Source organism: Myotis nattereri (genome assembly GCF_964212035.1).
Source record: "Myotis nattereri genome assembly, chromosome: 2".
Taxonomy (NCBI): Eukaryota; Metazoa; Chordata; class Mammalia; order Chiroptera; family Vespertilionidae; genus Myotis; species Myotis nattereri.
The window spans coordinates 131,387,130-131,400,822 of NC_138076.1; the positions used below are offsets into that span (position 1 = coordinate 131,387,130).

Here is a 13,693-nt window from a genome sequence, read left to right on the forward strand (position 1 = left end):
CCTTTCACTGAGGTGTAGTCTTTATGGATCCTCTGTTAGTGCTTTGCAAAATCGAACACATTTTCTTTACTGTAGAAAGACCTTCATTCTTTTTTATTTTTAATATTTTTTTATTGATTTCAGAAAGGAAGGGGGAGGGAGAGAGAGAGAGGACCATCAGTGATGAGAGAGAATCATTGATCAGCTGCCTCCTGCATGTCCTTACTGGGGATCGAGCCCACAATCTGGGCATGTGCCCTGACGGGGAATCAAAGGGTGACCTCCTGGTTCATAGGTTGATGCTCAACCACTGAGCCACTCAGGACCGGCAAGAACTTCATTCTTTTAATCTTTAATATTAATTTGAATCACAAGTAATATGGGAGGTACACATCTTTCTTCCCCATATTTATTTCTTCAAGGAATCACTTTTTTTTTTTGCGATATCTTGCATAGTAGTAGTTTAAAAACTCTTGTTATTTTTAATCCATTCCACATATATTTTGAGAATTAATATCAAGTATTTTAACTTAAATGCATTTTGGGGCTACTATGAACATTTTTAATTTTTTAGAAACTATCTTTTTTGTTCTTGTAAATTAGAGAGAGGATCCAAATAGTGAGTATATCAAGTGCATCAACATATGGAAAAGTTAAAAATGACTCATTCTGTTTTTGGTATGTTAACTCAAAAAAAAAAAAAGTCATGCAGCCCACAACCTATGTATTTCAGTTGATACAAGCTACATTTTCCTTGGTGATTGATACAAAAATCTTCTCACTTCTACTTTATAAAGAGACTTAATCCTTAAATGTAATATACGCTGTCACTGCTCTAAGTACATCTGTACATAGAGAACAGATTATCAGTGCTCTTGTAATGTGAGGACCCTTCGCAGAAGCTTTTGGAGGCAGTGCAGAGTTGATGTGATCTGCAGATGGGTGCCGGAATCTGTTTCATTAACTAGATTGTTATGCAGTGGTCAAATTATTGAAACCTAAGAAAGCTTATTTGGATAGGTCAAATGTACTAAAATCCTCCAATATTAAATTATTGGTTTATATTGTGTATATGTATATAGCTGAGAATTTTCATTCTGATTTTAAAGCAGTTTATGATTTTGTAATGAGGCTATTGGTTTTATATGTAGCTTACCTAAAATTTTTTTTGTCACCGTAGAAAATGATGAAAGATAATAACTTAGTAAGGCATCTGGATGCTTGTGAAACCATGGGAAATGCCACAGCCATTTGCTCAGATAAAACAGGAACATTGACAATGAACAGAATGACAGTTGTTCAAGCTTATATAAATGAAAAGCATTACAAAAAGGTCCCTGAGCCGGAAGCTATTCCACCAAATATCTTGTCTTATCTTGTAACAGGAATTTCAGTGAATTGTGCTTATACATCAAAAATACTGGTAGGTTTCTTTAATAAATTATGCATGAAAATTGATTTTTTTTGGTAATTAGATTGTATATAGATCTTCAGACCTACCTTTACTATATATGTAAATTGAAGAACTGAATTGTGTTGTTTTTAAAAGGCATATATCCATATAATGAATATAAGTTCCTTTGATACAATTTGTGTTGCAGGTAAGATCTATTGGTCAAAATATACATTTTGTTTACCTGTAACTTTCTCCTCCTCTATTTTGAATTTCCTGTATTTAGACACTCTTAAGCCTTATAACCTGAACAAGTCCTTAATTTTAAATTCTTATTAAGCTCATTTCTTGAAAGACCAGGCTGTTTTATTTTTGTAGATAAAAATAAAAAGACTTTTGTAGAAAGTCAACTCACAGTTTTCTAGAGAAAATTTTGAAGCCAGATTACAATTGAAAATAATGTTTTCTTACGCATGCTATATTTTCTTTTTTGGAAGGTGATGCTTGACCTTTAGTAACTAACTCCGTAAAGTAATTCTAGACTTGCACTACCTTAGAGTAAAATACTTTTCAACTTTGTAAGTTTTTTTAACTTTATAAGTTTTAAAAGTCTTATTTATAACATAAAGCATGAAATTATTTCACTTGATATGTGTTCTAGTGATTTATGTATGAAAACCATGAACAAAATTAATACTGCAAGTTGTTCAGTGAAAAATGCACCAATTATTGGATTGGAAGTTAATAGAGATCTTGGTTCTAGATCTAACTTTGCCTTTTACTAGCAGAAAGTCTGAGCTTTACTTTCTTTAATTATTAAGTAAAGACAGTTACATCTGCCCTTAATATTTCTGTGATGATTATATGAGGTAAAACTTGTGAAAATACTACGAAAAAATAAAGCTTTTATATACATTTAAGGCAATAGTGCTTTATTTTAACACATAAACTTTTGTTTTAAGCCATAAAAATTGTAAAGTAGATCTAACTTTGAATTATTTAATATAAACGTTGAGTGAAAACAGGAAGAGAAAATGAGAGAAACTAAAGTTAAGCCCCATTACCCATGTCAGGAACCATGACTTACTTAATTCTTGCATCATAAGTGCTCCTGTTTTTCAGATGCTGAAGCCAAGGGCTACAACCATTGGGTAACGTGCGAAAAGTTCCCATAGCTAGTAACTGGCAGGGCTGAGATTGGAATCCATGTCATTCTCGTCCCAGAACTCCTTTCTGCCTCATCATTCTGTGTCCCTCTCTGAAATGCCTATATCAATAGAAGTTTCCTATGTAATTTTGTTTTAAAATGTTGTTTTTTGATTTATGTGTAATATATGAAACTGTCATAGAGAAACAAGATGATACTAGCTAGCGTCTAAACCTTTTTCTCTTATAGCCCCCAGAGAAAGAGGGTGGATTACCTCGTCATGTTGGTAATAAAACTGAATGTGCCTTGTTGGGATTTCTTTTGGATTTAAAACGGGATTATCAGGATGTTAGAAATGAAATACCAGAAGAATCACTGTACAAAGTCTACACCTTCAATTCTGTTAGGAAGTCCATGAGTACTGTCCTGAAAAATTCTGATGGAAGTTATCGAATATTCAGCAAGGGTGCATCTGAGATAATTCTGAAAAAGTAAGAGTAAAGTGCTGAGATGAATAAATTGCTAACTACAGTTGCTTTATGAAATACCTACTGTGTTGTTACTGTTGCTATTTTCTTTTTGTGAATATGGAGCATTTGATGGCACCTCAGAGCTTTTAGTATATTTTAATGGTATCCTGATATTAGCCCATGGTATTCTGCCATTTTTATACTCCAGTTTCTTTTATTTCTTAGTGTTTTGCTACAGGGGAAATAAGCCCATTACATTCAATTACATCCAATCTGGTAGATTTAATAAAGTTAATCTTGATACTTGTTTTTAGACATGTTGATTTCATTGTTATATAGGATCAAGAAAAATATGCCTCCTATAAAGAAAAACTGAAGTTTTTATATTTAACACTGCCTTGTAGACAGTAGACTCAAAAATATGATGAATGAATTTTAGATTAGTTTTTAAAATAGCAAAGCATTAAAACTAGGCCTTGAGAATTCTCCTTTTGTATCAGAATGAGGTTTTATCCTATTTATGCTGCTGTGGTGTCATATTTAAGTATCTTATATCATTTTGAATGATAATCTTTCTCATTTACTGTCCTTATACAGACAGGTAGCTTCAATTTGAATATTAAATGTTTATAATTTCTCCAATGTTTATGTGCTATTACAAGTATTAAAATTATTTGGGTTTCTTTAATTACAGTAGAGAACTTTTAAAAAATTACGAGCAATTTTGGAAATATAGAACTCATTTGAAATTATAACACTTAGAATATTGTACTTCTAATTTGCTTTTAAATGGACTATAATATGTGTTATCTTAATGAATACTTGACAGATTATGGTCTCTAGGCTTAAGGGACAAGTATAAAATTAATGATACGGCAGCATATGACAGGTGTGTAAAGTTTTAAGATGAAAGATTTTACTATGAAGGATGAAGCATTTGAGATAGGTTTGGGTATGAAATAAGTGCATCAAGGTGAAAGGAATCCATATCTGAGGAAAAGAGTTGGGTATGCAGGCTGTATGCAGGGGGATAGCTGGTATATAGTTCATCTGAGAAGACATGGGCTGTTGTGGCACACAGGCAACCTAGAGCTTTCTTCTCCCTTCACAGTAATCTTGGTTATCTGATTTCAGTGTGAAGTTTAGAAAATTTGCATCCATGGCTTGCTGGGTAGCAGATAGAAGGTACAGGGCAGATTTTTAAAATCAAGAAACAATCAGGCTTTGATGCTTTCCTGGAACTCACTGGCTTTGGGATTTTAGGCAAATTTTTTCCTTAGCTTACATTTTTCTCCACTGCAAATGAGGGTGAAAACTATCAACTCTGTAACAGTAAAAAAAAAAAAAAAAAATGCATTTAAACATAGCATGGAGTCTGATATATAATAAGTATACAGTAACTATTTCCAAGGGATGTTTACATTTCGTTGTAGAGGCTCTTAAACATTAGGCTGAGCAATTAAAGCTTAGATAAGGTGGGGTGGCAATGGGGGGACGGGGACACATATGTAATGCCTTAGTCAATAAAGAAAAAATATATAAAAACTTAGTTGAGTAAGGTCAGATAATGGGACTGAAGTATTTTTTTCATCATATAGCAGGATGATCAAAGCTGCGGTTGAAGATAATTCTTACGGCAGGAAATAAGATGGGTTGGGGAGGAGAGAAGGCACTAGAGACAGTTATCAAAAGGCTGTTACAATAAATAGCTCTAGCTCAGAGTAAGAGCCAGAAGTCACTAACAGGAGGAAGAGAAAGAAGAGGCACCATTCAAAAGACAGTTCAGAGAATAAATATGTCGCGCTTTCGAAGTAAGGTATATAGATAAGGAAAAAGTACTCAGGTGAGATTTTAGATTTATAACAGCTCTTCAAATAACTTTGTTTCATTCAAAAACATTTGTTAGAATGTTGATGAGATGCCATAGGAATTTAATCTTGGTTTGTATCGATTAGCCTGTGGTAAAATTGGTTTCCTTAATACATCATTTCACTTAAAGTCACAGAACCTGTTGATGATGTTAGTTTGGGACTTGATGTACATTGAACTTACTGGGGTACTCTTGATGTCTGTTAGATGGGCAGTGAGGAAGCAGCTTTTAGTCTTCCATGCAGTAAGATTAAGGTACTGGTACAACTTCTGAGTGGGACTCTTCAGCAGTGATGGAGAGCTTTGGAAACAAAACGGAAAATGTAGATTTGGGAGTCACCTGCCTAGAAGCAGGAGGAGGTAGCATCACAGGGAGAGGAGCATAGAGAGGCTGTGTGAAAATAAACTTTAAATAGGGAAGTCCACAGTGTAACTTTGATCTACCACATAATTAAAAGGTTGTGGCTAGTGTCACTGGCAATAAAACTATTTTGGCATTATTTCTCTCATTCAAATAGAATGCTTATTTTAATAGTAAGTTGGGGGGGGGGTTCTTTCATGGTTAAAACAGTATAGGTGATGAAACAAAGTCTCAGGTAAGGGGTTGATTGAACTTAGCTTTTTACTTTAAAAAAAGAAAATATTTGTCAATTTTGTGTTAATCATTATTAATGTATAACTCTGTACCAAAATGGGTAGGTGCATAGTTTATTCTTCTCTGCTATTAGGGGTTCTTTGTGAAAATTTAAAAGCTTTGTATTTCCAAAAGAGAAGGTTTAGATAATATGTAGAGTAACTGATAAAGTGGAGCGCTATCAACAGAAAGCTATAAAAGTTGGAACTGTTTTATAAAGGGGAGAGTGAAAAGTGAATATGATTTAAGTCTGTAAAAATACAACATAATGGAATTCTCTAAATTTCAGCTATCAGATCCCATGATTTCTAGCCCTTCCAGTTCACTTTAAATGCCATTCGTAATTATTTCTGTTAATTATTTATGTTTGGATTCAACATTTCCTTTTAGGTGTTTCAAAATCTTGAGTGCTAATGGTGAGGCAAAAGTATTCAGACCAAGGGACCGTGATGATATTATAAAAACTGTGATTGAACCGATGGCATCAGAAGGCTTGAGAACCATATGTCTTGCATTCAGAGATTTCCCAGCAGGAGAACCAGAACCAGACTGGGATAATGAAAATGATATTGTCACCGGCCTTACATGCATTGCTGTTGTGGGGATTGAAGATCCAGTGAGACCGGAGGTGGTGAAACATTCTGTGTTCTGCATGTGCAGAATCTGTTACCTGTAGAGGACCTGGGCACTAACGATAATCAGTTTCCTAGGAAACCTCTCAGTGCTGATGATCTTACTGTTTCTCTGTGAATCCGAGATAAGTGAAATAATAGTGCTTGTGATGCAATGCTATTTATAGTTTATCTCCGTGTTTGTTTTTTTACTATTTATAGTTTAGACAGCTTCTCTTTGAGATGCTGTGTTTATAGCATTATAACCTAGCATAGTGCCTTCAACTAAGTAGGTTTTTCCGTTTATATTAAATTAAAAAACAGATACCATTAAGTTGTTTTTAGTCTCTAGACTAGCACTGTTCAGTTGACAGTTGAACTCTGTGATGATAAAAATGTTCTATATATTGTTCAGTACAGTAGCCACAGGCCATATGTGACTACCGAGTTCTCAAATGTGGTGATACAACCGAAAACCTGAATTTTTTATTTTACTTGATGTAAATTAAAGCATTAAGTTTATTGAGCAACTAATGTATCCAGGCACTATACTAGGGAACTAGAGACATAAAGATTTTTCAGATCTGACCTCTGGCCTTAAGGAAGTCACTTTCTGAGTGGGGGTGGACAAACATATGATAATTATAATCTAGGATGTTAGTACATTGTTAGATATACAGATAACATGTTACATGAGCACAGACCATGAGCCCTTAACTTAGTGTAAAAGCATATTTTGAGTTCTTACTGTGTGCCAGATACTATGCCAAGTGCTTTGCATGTATTATTTCTTTTCTTGTTCACTTCTGTGATTTATTACTACTCTCAATTGACAGGCTAAAAAAAAGTTAAGATATGTAGAGGTAACCTTTACAACATAGGGCTAGTGTATTTAAGTCCTGGCTTTGTCTAAAACATATGCTTAAAAAGACCACTATGCTATATTAAGCACTGGAGTGGTCAAGTAAAACTTCCTACAGGTTAATTACCTGATCTGAGTCTTAAAGGATGAGGAGGTATTAAGCCAAACCAAGAGAGAGAGCAGTAAGCACATTCTGAGCAAAGAAGCAATGTGAGTGAAAGCACAGACAGCTTTTGATCACCATGACCTAATTGATTCAACCCCCGGTGTGTAGTACCAGCCACTCTTTTCTTTTTTTCCAGGCACTCTTTTAGAACTAGAAATACTGCACTAACCAGGAAACTTCTAGAAAAGTGAGATAACAAACAGACAAAATTATAGATATGCCAAGTGAAAATACATTCTGTGAGACTTGGTCCCTGCCCTCCTAGGCCTCACATTCTGGATGTCGGGGCGGGGAGGGAGGAGTGACATTAGTAAGACAAATACACATGTGATAAAAACTATAAAGGGCAAATAAGAACAGGGTGATGAAATAAGGCAACAGAGAGGCCACTTTAGCAATCTCTGAGGATATGGCATCTGAGCTGAGATCTGATGGCTGAACGTGAGCCAGCATGTAGATAGCTGCAAGAAGAGTATTCAGGCAAATGGATCAAAATATGCAGAGACCTGAAGATGAGACAGTATTTATTTCAAAGATGGAAAGCAGGTCAGTGTGGCTAACTGGACAAGAAGGGCCCGATGAGATTATCTCTGGCCTTTCTAGGCAATAAGAGTTCTGAATTTTATTCTAAAATTAAAGAAATTCTGACTAGAAATGACATGATTCATGCTGTTAAAATACTATTTAGGGTACTGGGTAAGAAATGAACTGGAAATAAAGAGGGGTAGAAGCAGGGAAGCTGGTAAGATCATTGCAGTAATTCCAGGCAAGAGATGATCATGGTTTAGAACCACAGATGTGGACAAGGAGAAGGAAGAAGGGGTGATTTCAAAGGAAAGCGGGGTAGGACCAATAGGAATGAGTAGGCTGGGTTTGGATATACTGTTTCAACTTTGTTGAGATGTCTGAAACATCAGAATAAATGTCAAGTAGGCCTTTGGACCTAGGAGCCTGAAAGTGGTCGAGGCTGAAGCATTCACATTTGAGGTTAAAGGAGATCTCTGAGGAAAGTGTGTAGCTAAAGAGGATTTAAAACTGCCATGTCTCCACAATTAGACATCTTCTAGAAGAGGGGGAATCAGTCTCACTTACATAACTGGGTGGGTCTGAGATGGTAATAAGAGAATCAGAAGAAGCAGCATGTTTAGAGCTCAAGATAAATTCAGTTTGGGGTTTAGGAGTTTCAAATGCTTATAAAACACCAAAGGGGATACTTCTTAAATATTTTTTCATTTCTGAGAGCGAAAGAGATACAGAAACATCAATGATGAGGGAGAATCATTGATTGGCTGTCTCCTGCATGCCCCACACAGGATCGAGTCCACAACCCAGGCATGTGCCCCAACCAGGAATTGAACCGTGACCTCCTGGTTCAGAGTCTACCATTGAGCCACGACAGTCGGGCAAAGTAGATAATTTTTGCCAACCTTTGGTCAAAGCAAAACCATTCAAAGTTTTATACATTGACTTATGGCTTAAATCTTATCTAAATATAATATTAAATCAGAATGTCTACAACTGATTTCCTTTTGGGAAAAATATTACTATTGTGTTCTTGGCATTGAGGTTAATGGAGAGTTTTATCTTTTTTAAATATGTAAGTGGCACTTAATTTTTTCAATATTACAAAATCGGATGGGTACTACTATACTAAAAGAGGCAGTGTAATGTGAAACAGCTTTCTCTTAGTGTTCTGCACTGTGCAGTTCTCATGTAGAGAATCTGGATTAATTAGATATCTAGGAGAAATTCATTGCATATGCATAGGTACTTGAACAAGGTACTTAGCCTCTCTTCAGTTTCTTATCTGTAAAAGTGGAGGTAGTTTACATTTTAACTGGAAGTATTTGGTGGTTAGTGGGCAATTAATAAAAGTTAGTTTGCCATTCTTAAATATTATTTGCCACATAGTTTTAACTTGAGACCAGTTTCTTTCTCTTATTAATTGTTCCCCTGTTCCAAGTGATCTCAGGATAACCCTGGATCACTGGGTGCTTAGTTGGACAAATTTGGGTTACATTTTATTTCAAGTGGGATATTAGGGTATATATTACATTTATATAGCAGACCAGTACTGGTTTATTTATTTTTTAATAATCTGGGCAGGCTCTGTCCTTTCACCCACCTCTGTGTCACTAGCACCCAGCACACTGCCTGGCTTTCAGTAAATATTAAAGGTGGGTGTAAATGATGTTTCTTGCCAATGATTTGAATGACTTAGAGTTGACTGAATGGAGGGATATACTTTATATTGTAAATCCTTAAACTTAGAGATTCACTTATGTTGCAAGTAATTAAATTACACATGTTTTAAGACATAATGGTACCCTGTTTAGGATATGCTCCTCCTTGAAAAATACTCAAGGATGAACGTTTTCACAGTTGTTGAATTCAGTAGTTCAACAAATTCTATGCTCTTCTTATATGCCAGGCACTTATTTGTTAAATGAATGAAAGGCATTGTACTGGGCATTGGTGATCCAAGCATGAGAAGGTAAGGGTTCTGTCCTCAAGAAGCTCATTGATTTGCTGAAAACTTAGGTAAACAAGTAACTATAGTATGATGTAATGAGCTATAATGGAGGTCTGTATGATACAGATATGTCTGAGTAGGCCGTGAAAGCTCCCAGAGATATCACACTTAAATTGTATTTACAATAGAAGTCATAAACAGCTTACAGGCAAAATTAAGCCTTTAGTCACGTGTGTGTTTAAAACATTAAATATTGAGAGAGCACACACAAGTTTGGGTTTTTGCTTTTTCTTGAAAGTGTAGGTTCTGTCAACATGGGGCACTCCTTTCCCCATGGTAAAATTAGACTAGAGCTGAGTAGCTTTTATTGGGTATTCATCTCAGAGCTTGTCACTTTCAGAGTGTTTTCCTCTTTATGTTAACCTCTGTGGCCTTCTTTTCTGTTACCTGCATTTGCGTTTTCAACCTGTGCTCTGGTAGGATCAGCATGCATTTTCTGGTTAGAGAAGAGCAGGGAATTGCAGAAACACGCACATAAATAGTATGTAGACAAGTCATCTATCAAGTTATATATAATAGAGAAATATTTTACATAAAGTTAGAAAAGTATTCTGAGGTTCAAGTGTAAAACTCTGTTATACTGAGAACTTTATGGTTTATAATACAACAGGAGAGTCAAATATTTATAAGAAAATGGATTAGAAAAAGAACTCTTCTGTCAAGTATGTCATGTTTTAAAGGAGTAACAAACATAAAGACAGGGATATGACTTAAAAAGCTGGTGCAATAGCTTAAGCAACAAGTAGTGGGGACAAGATAAAATCGATAGCCCATCAAGATATATAGGGTAAGGGAGATGGAAGAGGTCAGATGACCCTTAGGTTTCTGTTAGATAATAGATTTAGAAAACAAAATTTGGACACCCAAAGTTCGATGCCCACTTTTCTTGTGAAACTATGACCCCAGCTCAAAATGAGATGGAAAGATACAGATTTGAAAGTTACTAGCACACAGTTGGCCGTTGAAGATCTGAGAGTAGGTGAGCTACCCATAATTCTAAAGAACCTCAACATTTACTCTGGTGTTGTATGGACAGTAAAACCAGAAAGGTAGGAAGCCATCCAGAGAGGAATTGCCTAATGGTTGCCAGGGAGAAAGGTGCTTTTAAAAACCTTTAGTAAATAAATAATGCAAACAGGTTAAGTTGACTGACAACTGAAAAAGAAGCCTGAATTAGGACTGGCAGTAGAAGAGGAAAGAAGAGATTATTGGGAATAATTCAAGAAATACTGAATATTGAAATGAATTAAAGTTATCATTTATGGGACTATGAGGTAATGCATATTTGTTCAGTGGGGATTTTTCTCTCTGGAAATACTGATTTTCTTTTGTAATATAGATTTCTTCTTTCCATGTAAACCAGGTACCAGATGCAATAAAGAAATGTCAGAAGGCTGGAATTACTGTGCGGATGGTCACTGGTGATAATATTAATACTGCTCGGGCTATTGCCAGCAAATGTGGTATTTTACACCCTGGAGAAGATTTCCTATGTATAGAAGGTAAAGATTTCAACAGAAGAATACGAAATGAAAAAGGAGAGGTACGGGTTTTGATTTTTTAAGTGTCTTTAATGTATTAGAAATTCCATTCAACAAATGCATATTGAATATGCACAATGTTAGACATTAAGTATGAGTAAATGCAGCCAGCTCCTCATCAAACAAAACACAAGCATGTTAGGAAAAGGTACAAATTTGTGAGCACTTATTTTTCTTAAGTTTAGGCCCATTTCAGAAATGCAATAGTGTAAGCGAGTAATAGGAGATGAGTTTGGAAAGGTTGATATGAAATATATCTTAAGGGTCCCCAAAGTCTCTGAACTTTTCATGCTAATTTTAGGAGCTTCCATTTTCATAGGCAGTGGGGAGATTTTAAAAATTTGATCTTATATATATGGCAGTACTTCTCAAGCGTGAGTAGGCGTCAGAGTTACTTGGAAACCTTTTAAAAACAAATTGATGGGTAGGCCCCACCCCAGAGTATTTAATAAGATAACCCGTAGCCTTCCTCAAGCATTTGCATTTCTAACAAGTTCCCAGGAATTGCTGGTTCTGCTAGTCTGTTAACCACACTTTGAGAACCACTGATACATATCGTAGATCACTTTTTTGGGATTATGAAACTAGATTTGGGTTTATTTTAACTTTGACAAAAATTTATAGATTGAGCAAGAGCGGATAGACAAGATTTGGCCAAAGCTTCGAGTACTTGCAAGATCATCTCCTACTGACAAACATACACTGGTTAAAGGTAAGTAGATCTTATTTCAGTGTCCTGAAATAGTAATAGATGATGAATATTGGGTTGAATCATGAATATTATCTTTTCCAATAAAATCTAAATATGCTTCTTTTTGACACCTTAGGTGAATGTGTTAACCTTCAGTGATTAAAACAGGATATTGCTCCTAATGTAACCTTTGTTTCTGGAGTTGTTCCTCGCCCAATATCTCAGCAGTTTCCATTTCTTATGTTTGCTTAGTTATTTATTTTTAACCTTGAGTCTGTAAAATTGACTCCTCCGGATATTCTGCAGAATCACCTTTTTAATTAAAGGGAATGTTTTTACAGCCCAAATATTTACTTTTATTTTAGGTATAATTGACAGCACAGTCTCAGACCAACGCCAGGTTGTGGCGGTAACCGGTGATGGTACAAATGATGGTCCGGCACTGAAAAAAGCTGATGTTGGATTTGCAATGGTAGGAGTTTACCTATTCAGGTGTAATTTACTGACTGGGTTTTTTGTTTGTTTTGCTGTTTTTTACTAAATGTCAATTGATTTTAGATATTGTCTCTCAAGATTAGTGTGAAGAATACTATATAGTCTAAATTGATTTATAAATATAACTAATGCAGTGAACTCTGGGTGTAGGATGACTTCTTTTGAACAATTGTAATAAGATCATACATTTACCTTATACTCTGTAAAGCATTTTAGTGTCTGTCATTTCATCTGAACCTTGCAACAATCCCCTTCAGTAGGAGACAAGCTTAGAACAGTTATATATATTAAAGATTAAAAAAAAAATAATTGAGAATCTTCCATGTAACTACAAATGTCTCTTTAGAGTAATTGAGTGTTCAAGTTAAGTCTCCTTCCATTGTCATATATTCCTCCTTTACCCTTTTCTACCTTCCCCCACTTATATATGAACTTAAAATGTTCAATTGACAAACAAAATATATCTCATGGTTTTCATTTTGTATCAGTCTTTTAAGTTTTAAAAATAAAAATTTGCAAGTGCTTATATAAAAATAGAAAAGAGTAATTGTCATTTTATATTATATGTAATCTTTTTTAATTTTCTTTGTGTTTTTTTTTATTAAATCTTTATTGTTGAAAGTATTACATATGTCCCCTTTTTTCCCCATTGATCCCTTCTAACCCGCCCTCACCCCCCACCCAGGCCTTCACCACCCTACTGTCTGTGTCCATGGGTTATGCATATATGCACACAAGTTCTTTGGTTGGTTGCAGTCTTTTTTGATAGGAACCCCTCCCCGCCAAGTTCTTAGTTTAGATTTGATTATTTAAAGCACTGGATTATTATCTTGTACTGGTTCTTTGGTGCTTGTAGCCGTAGTACTGGTAAAGCATGTACTATAACATGGGCATCATTAAATACATATGCTACATAAATGTTTAATGATTGAAATTAAGTTGTTACATCTTTGAATCTGTTACTCCCAGTTTTTAGTGTTGAAATGAATCTTTGCACTCTCAATGCCATAGAAAATTTAAGTATTTTATTTTAATTTAGTTTTATTTTATTTTTGGACAATACAGGTCCATAATAATAATTCTCAAATCCAAAAATCTGAAAACTGACATTGTTTTCCTAAATTTGCATCAGACTCATTTGACTACAAACCTTTATCCTGACCTGATGTGAGAGTGTTCATATCTTAATATGAATATTCGGAGCCGTTGTAAAGATATTAATATGTTTTGTGGGGTGTTGACACCCTCTTGGAGAATTTGTGATAGAAGTAATGTGTCTCATTTTCTTTTTAAGATATAAAA

General features: G+C 35.0%; 1 protein-coding gene across 4 annotated transcripts in view; it reads left to right on the forward strand.

Moving 5' to 3' along the window:
- Window positions 1-13,693, forward strand: part of ATP2B1 (ATPase plasma membrane Ca2+ transporting 1) — a 135,292-nt gene that overhangs the window by 98,028 nt on the left and 23,571 nt on the right. For 3 of the 4 annotated variants that reach the window (XM_081083317.1, XM_081083319.1, XM_081083318.1), the window contains exons 10-15: window positions 1,160-1,402; window positions 2,769-3,010; window positions 5,883-6,120; window positions 11,028-11,207; window positions 11,830-11,917; window positions 12,262-12,368. In XM_081083317.1, the coding sequence (XP_080939443.1) occupies window positions 1,160-1,402; window positions 2,769-3,010; window positions 5,883-6,120; window positions 11,028-11,207; window positions 11,830-11,917; window positions 12,262-12,368 (1,098 nt within the window). The remainder of the gene's footprint in view (window positions 1-1,159; window positions 1,403-2,768; window positions 3,011-5,882; window positions 6,121-11,027; window positions 11,208-11,829; window positions 11,918-12,261; window positions 12,369-13,693) is intronic. The other variant, XM_081083320.1, reaches the window with a different exon arrangement.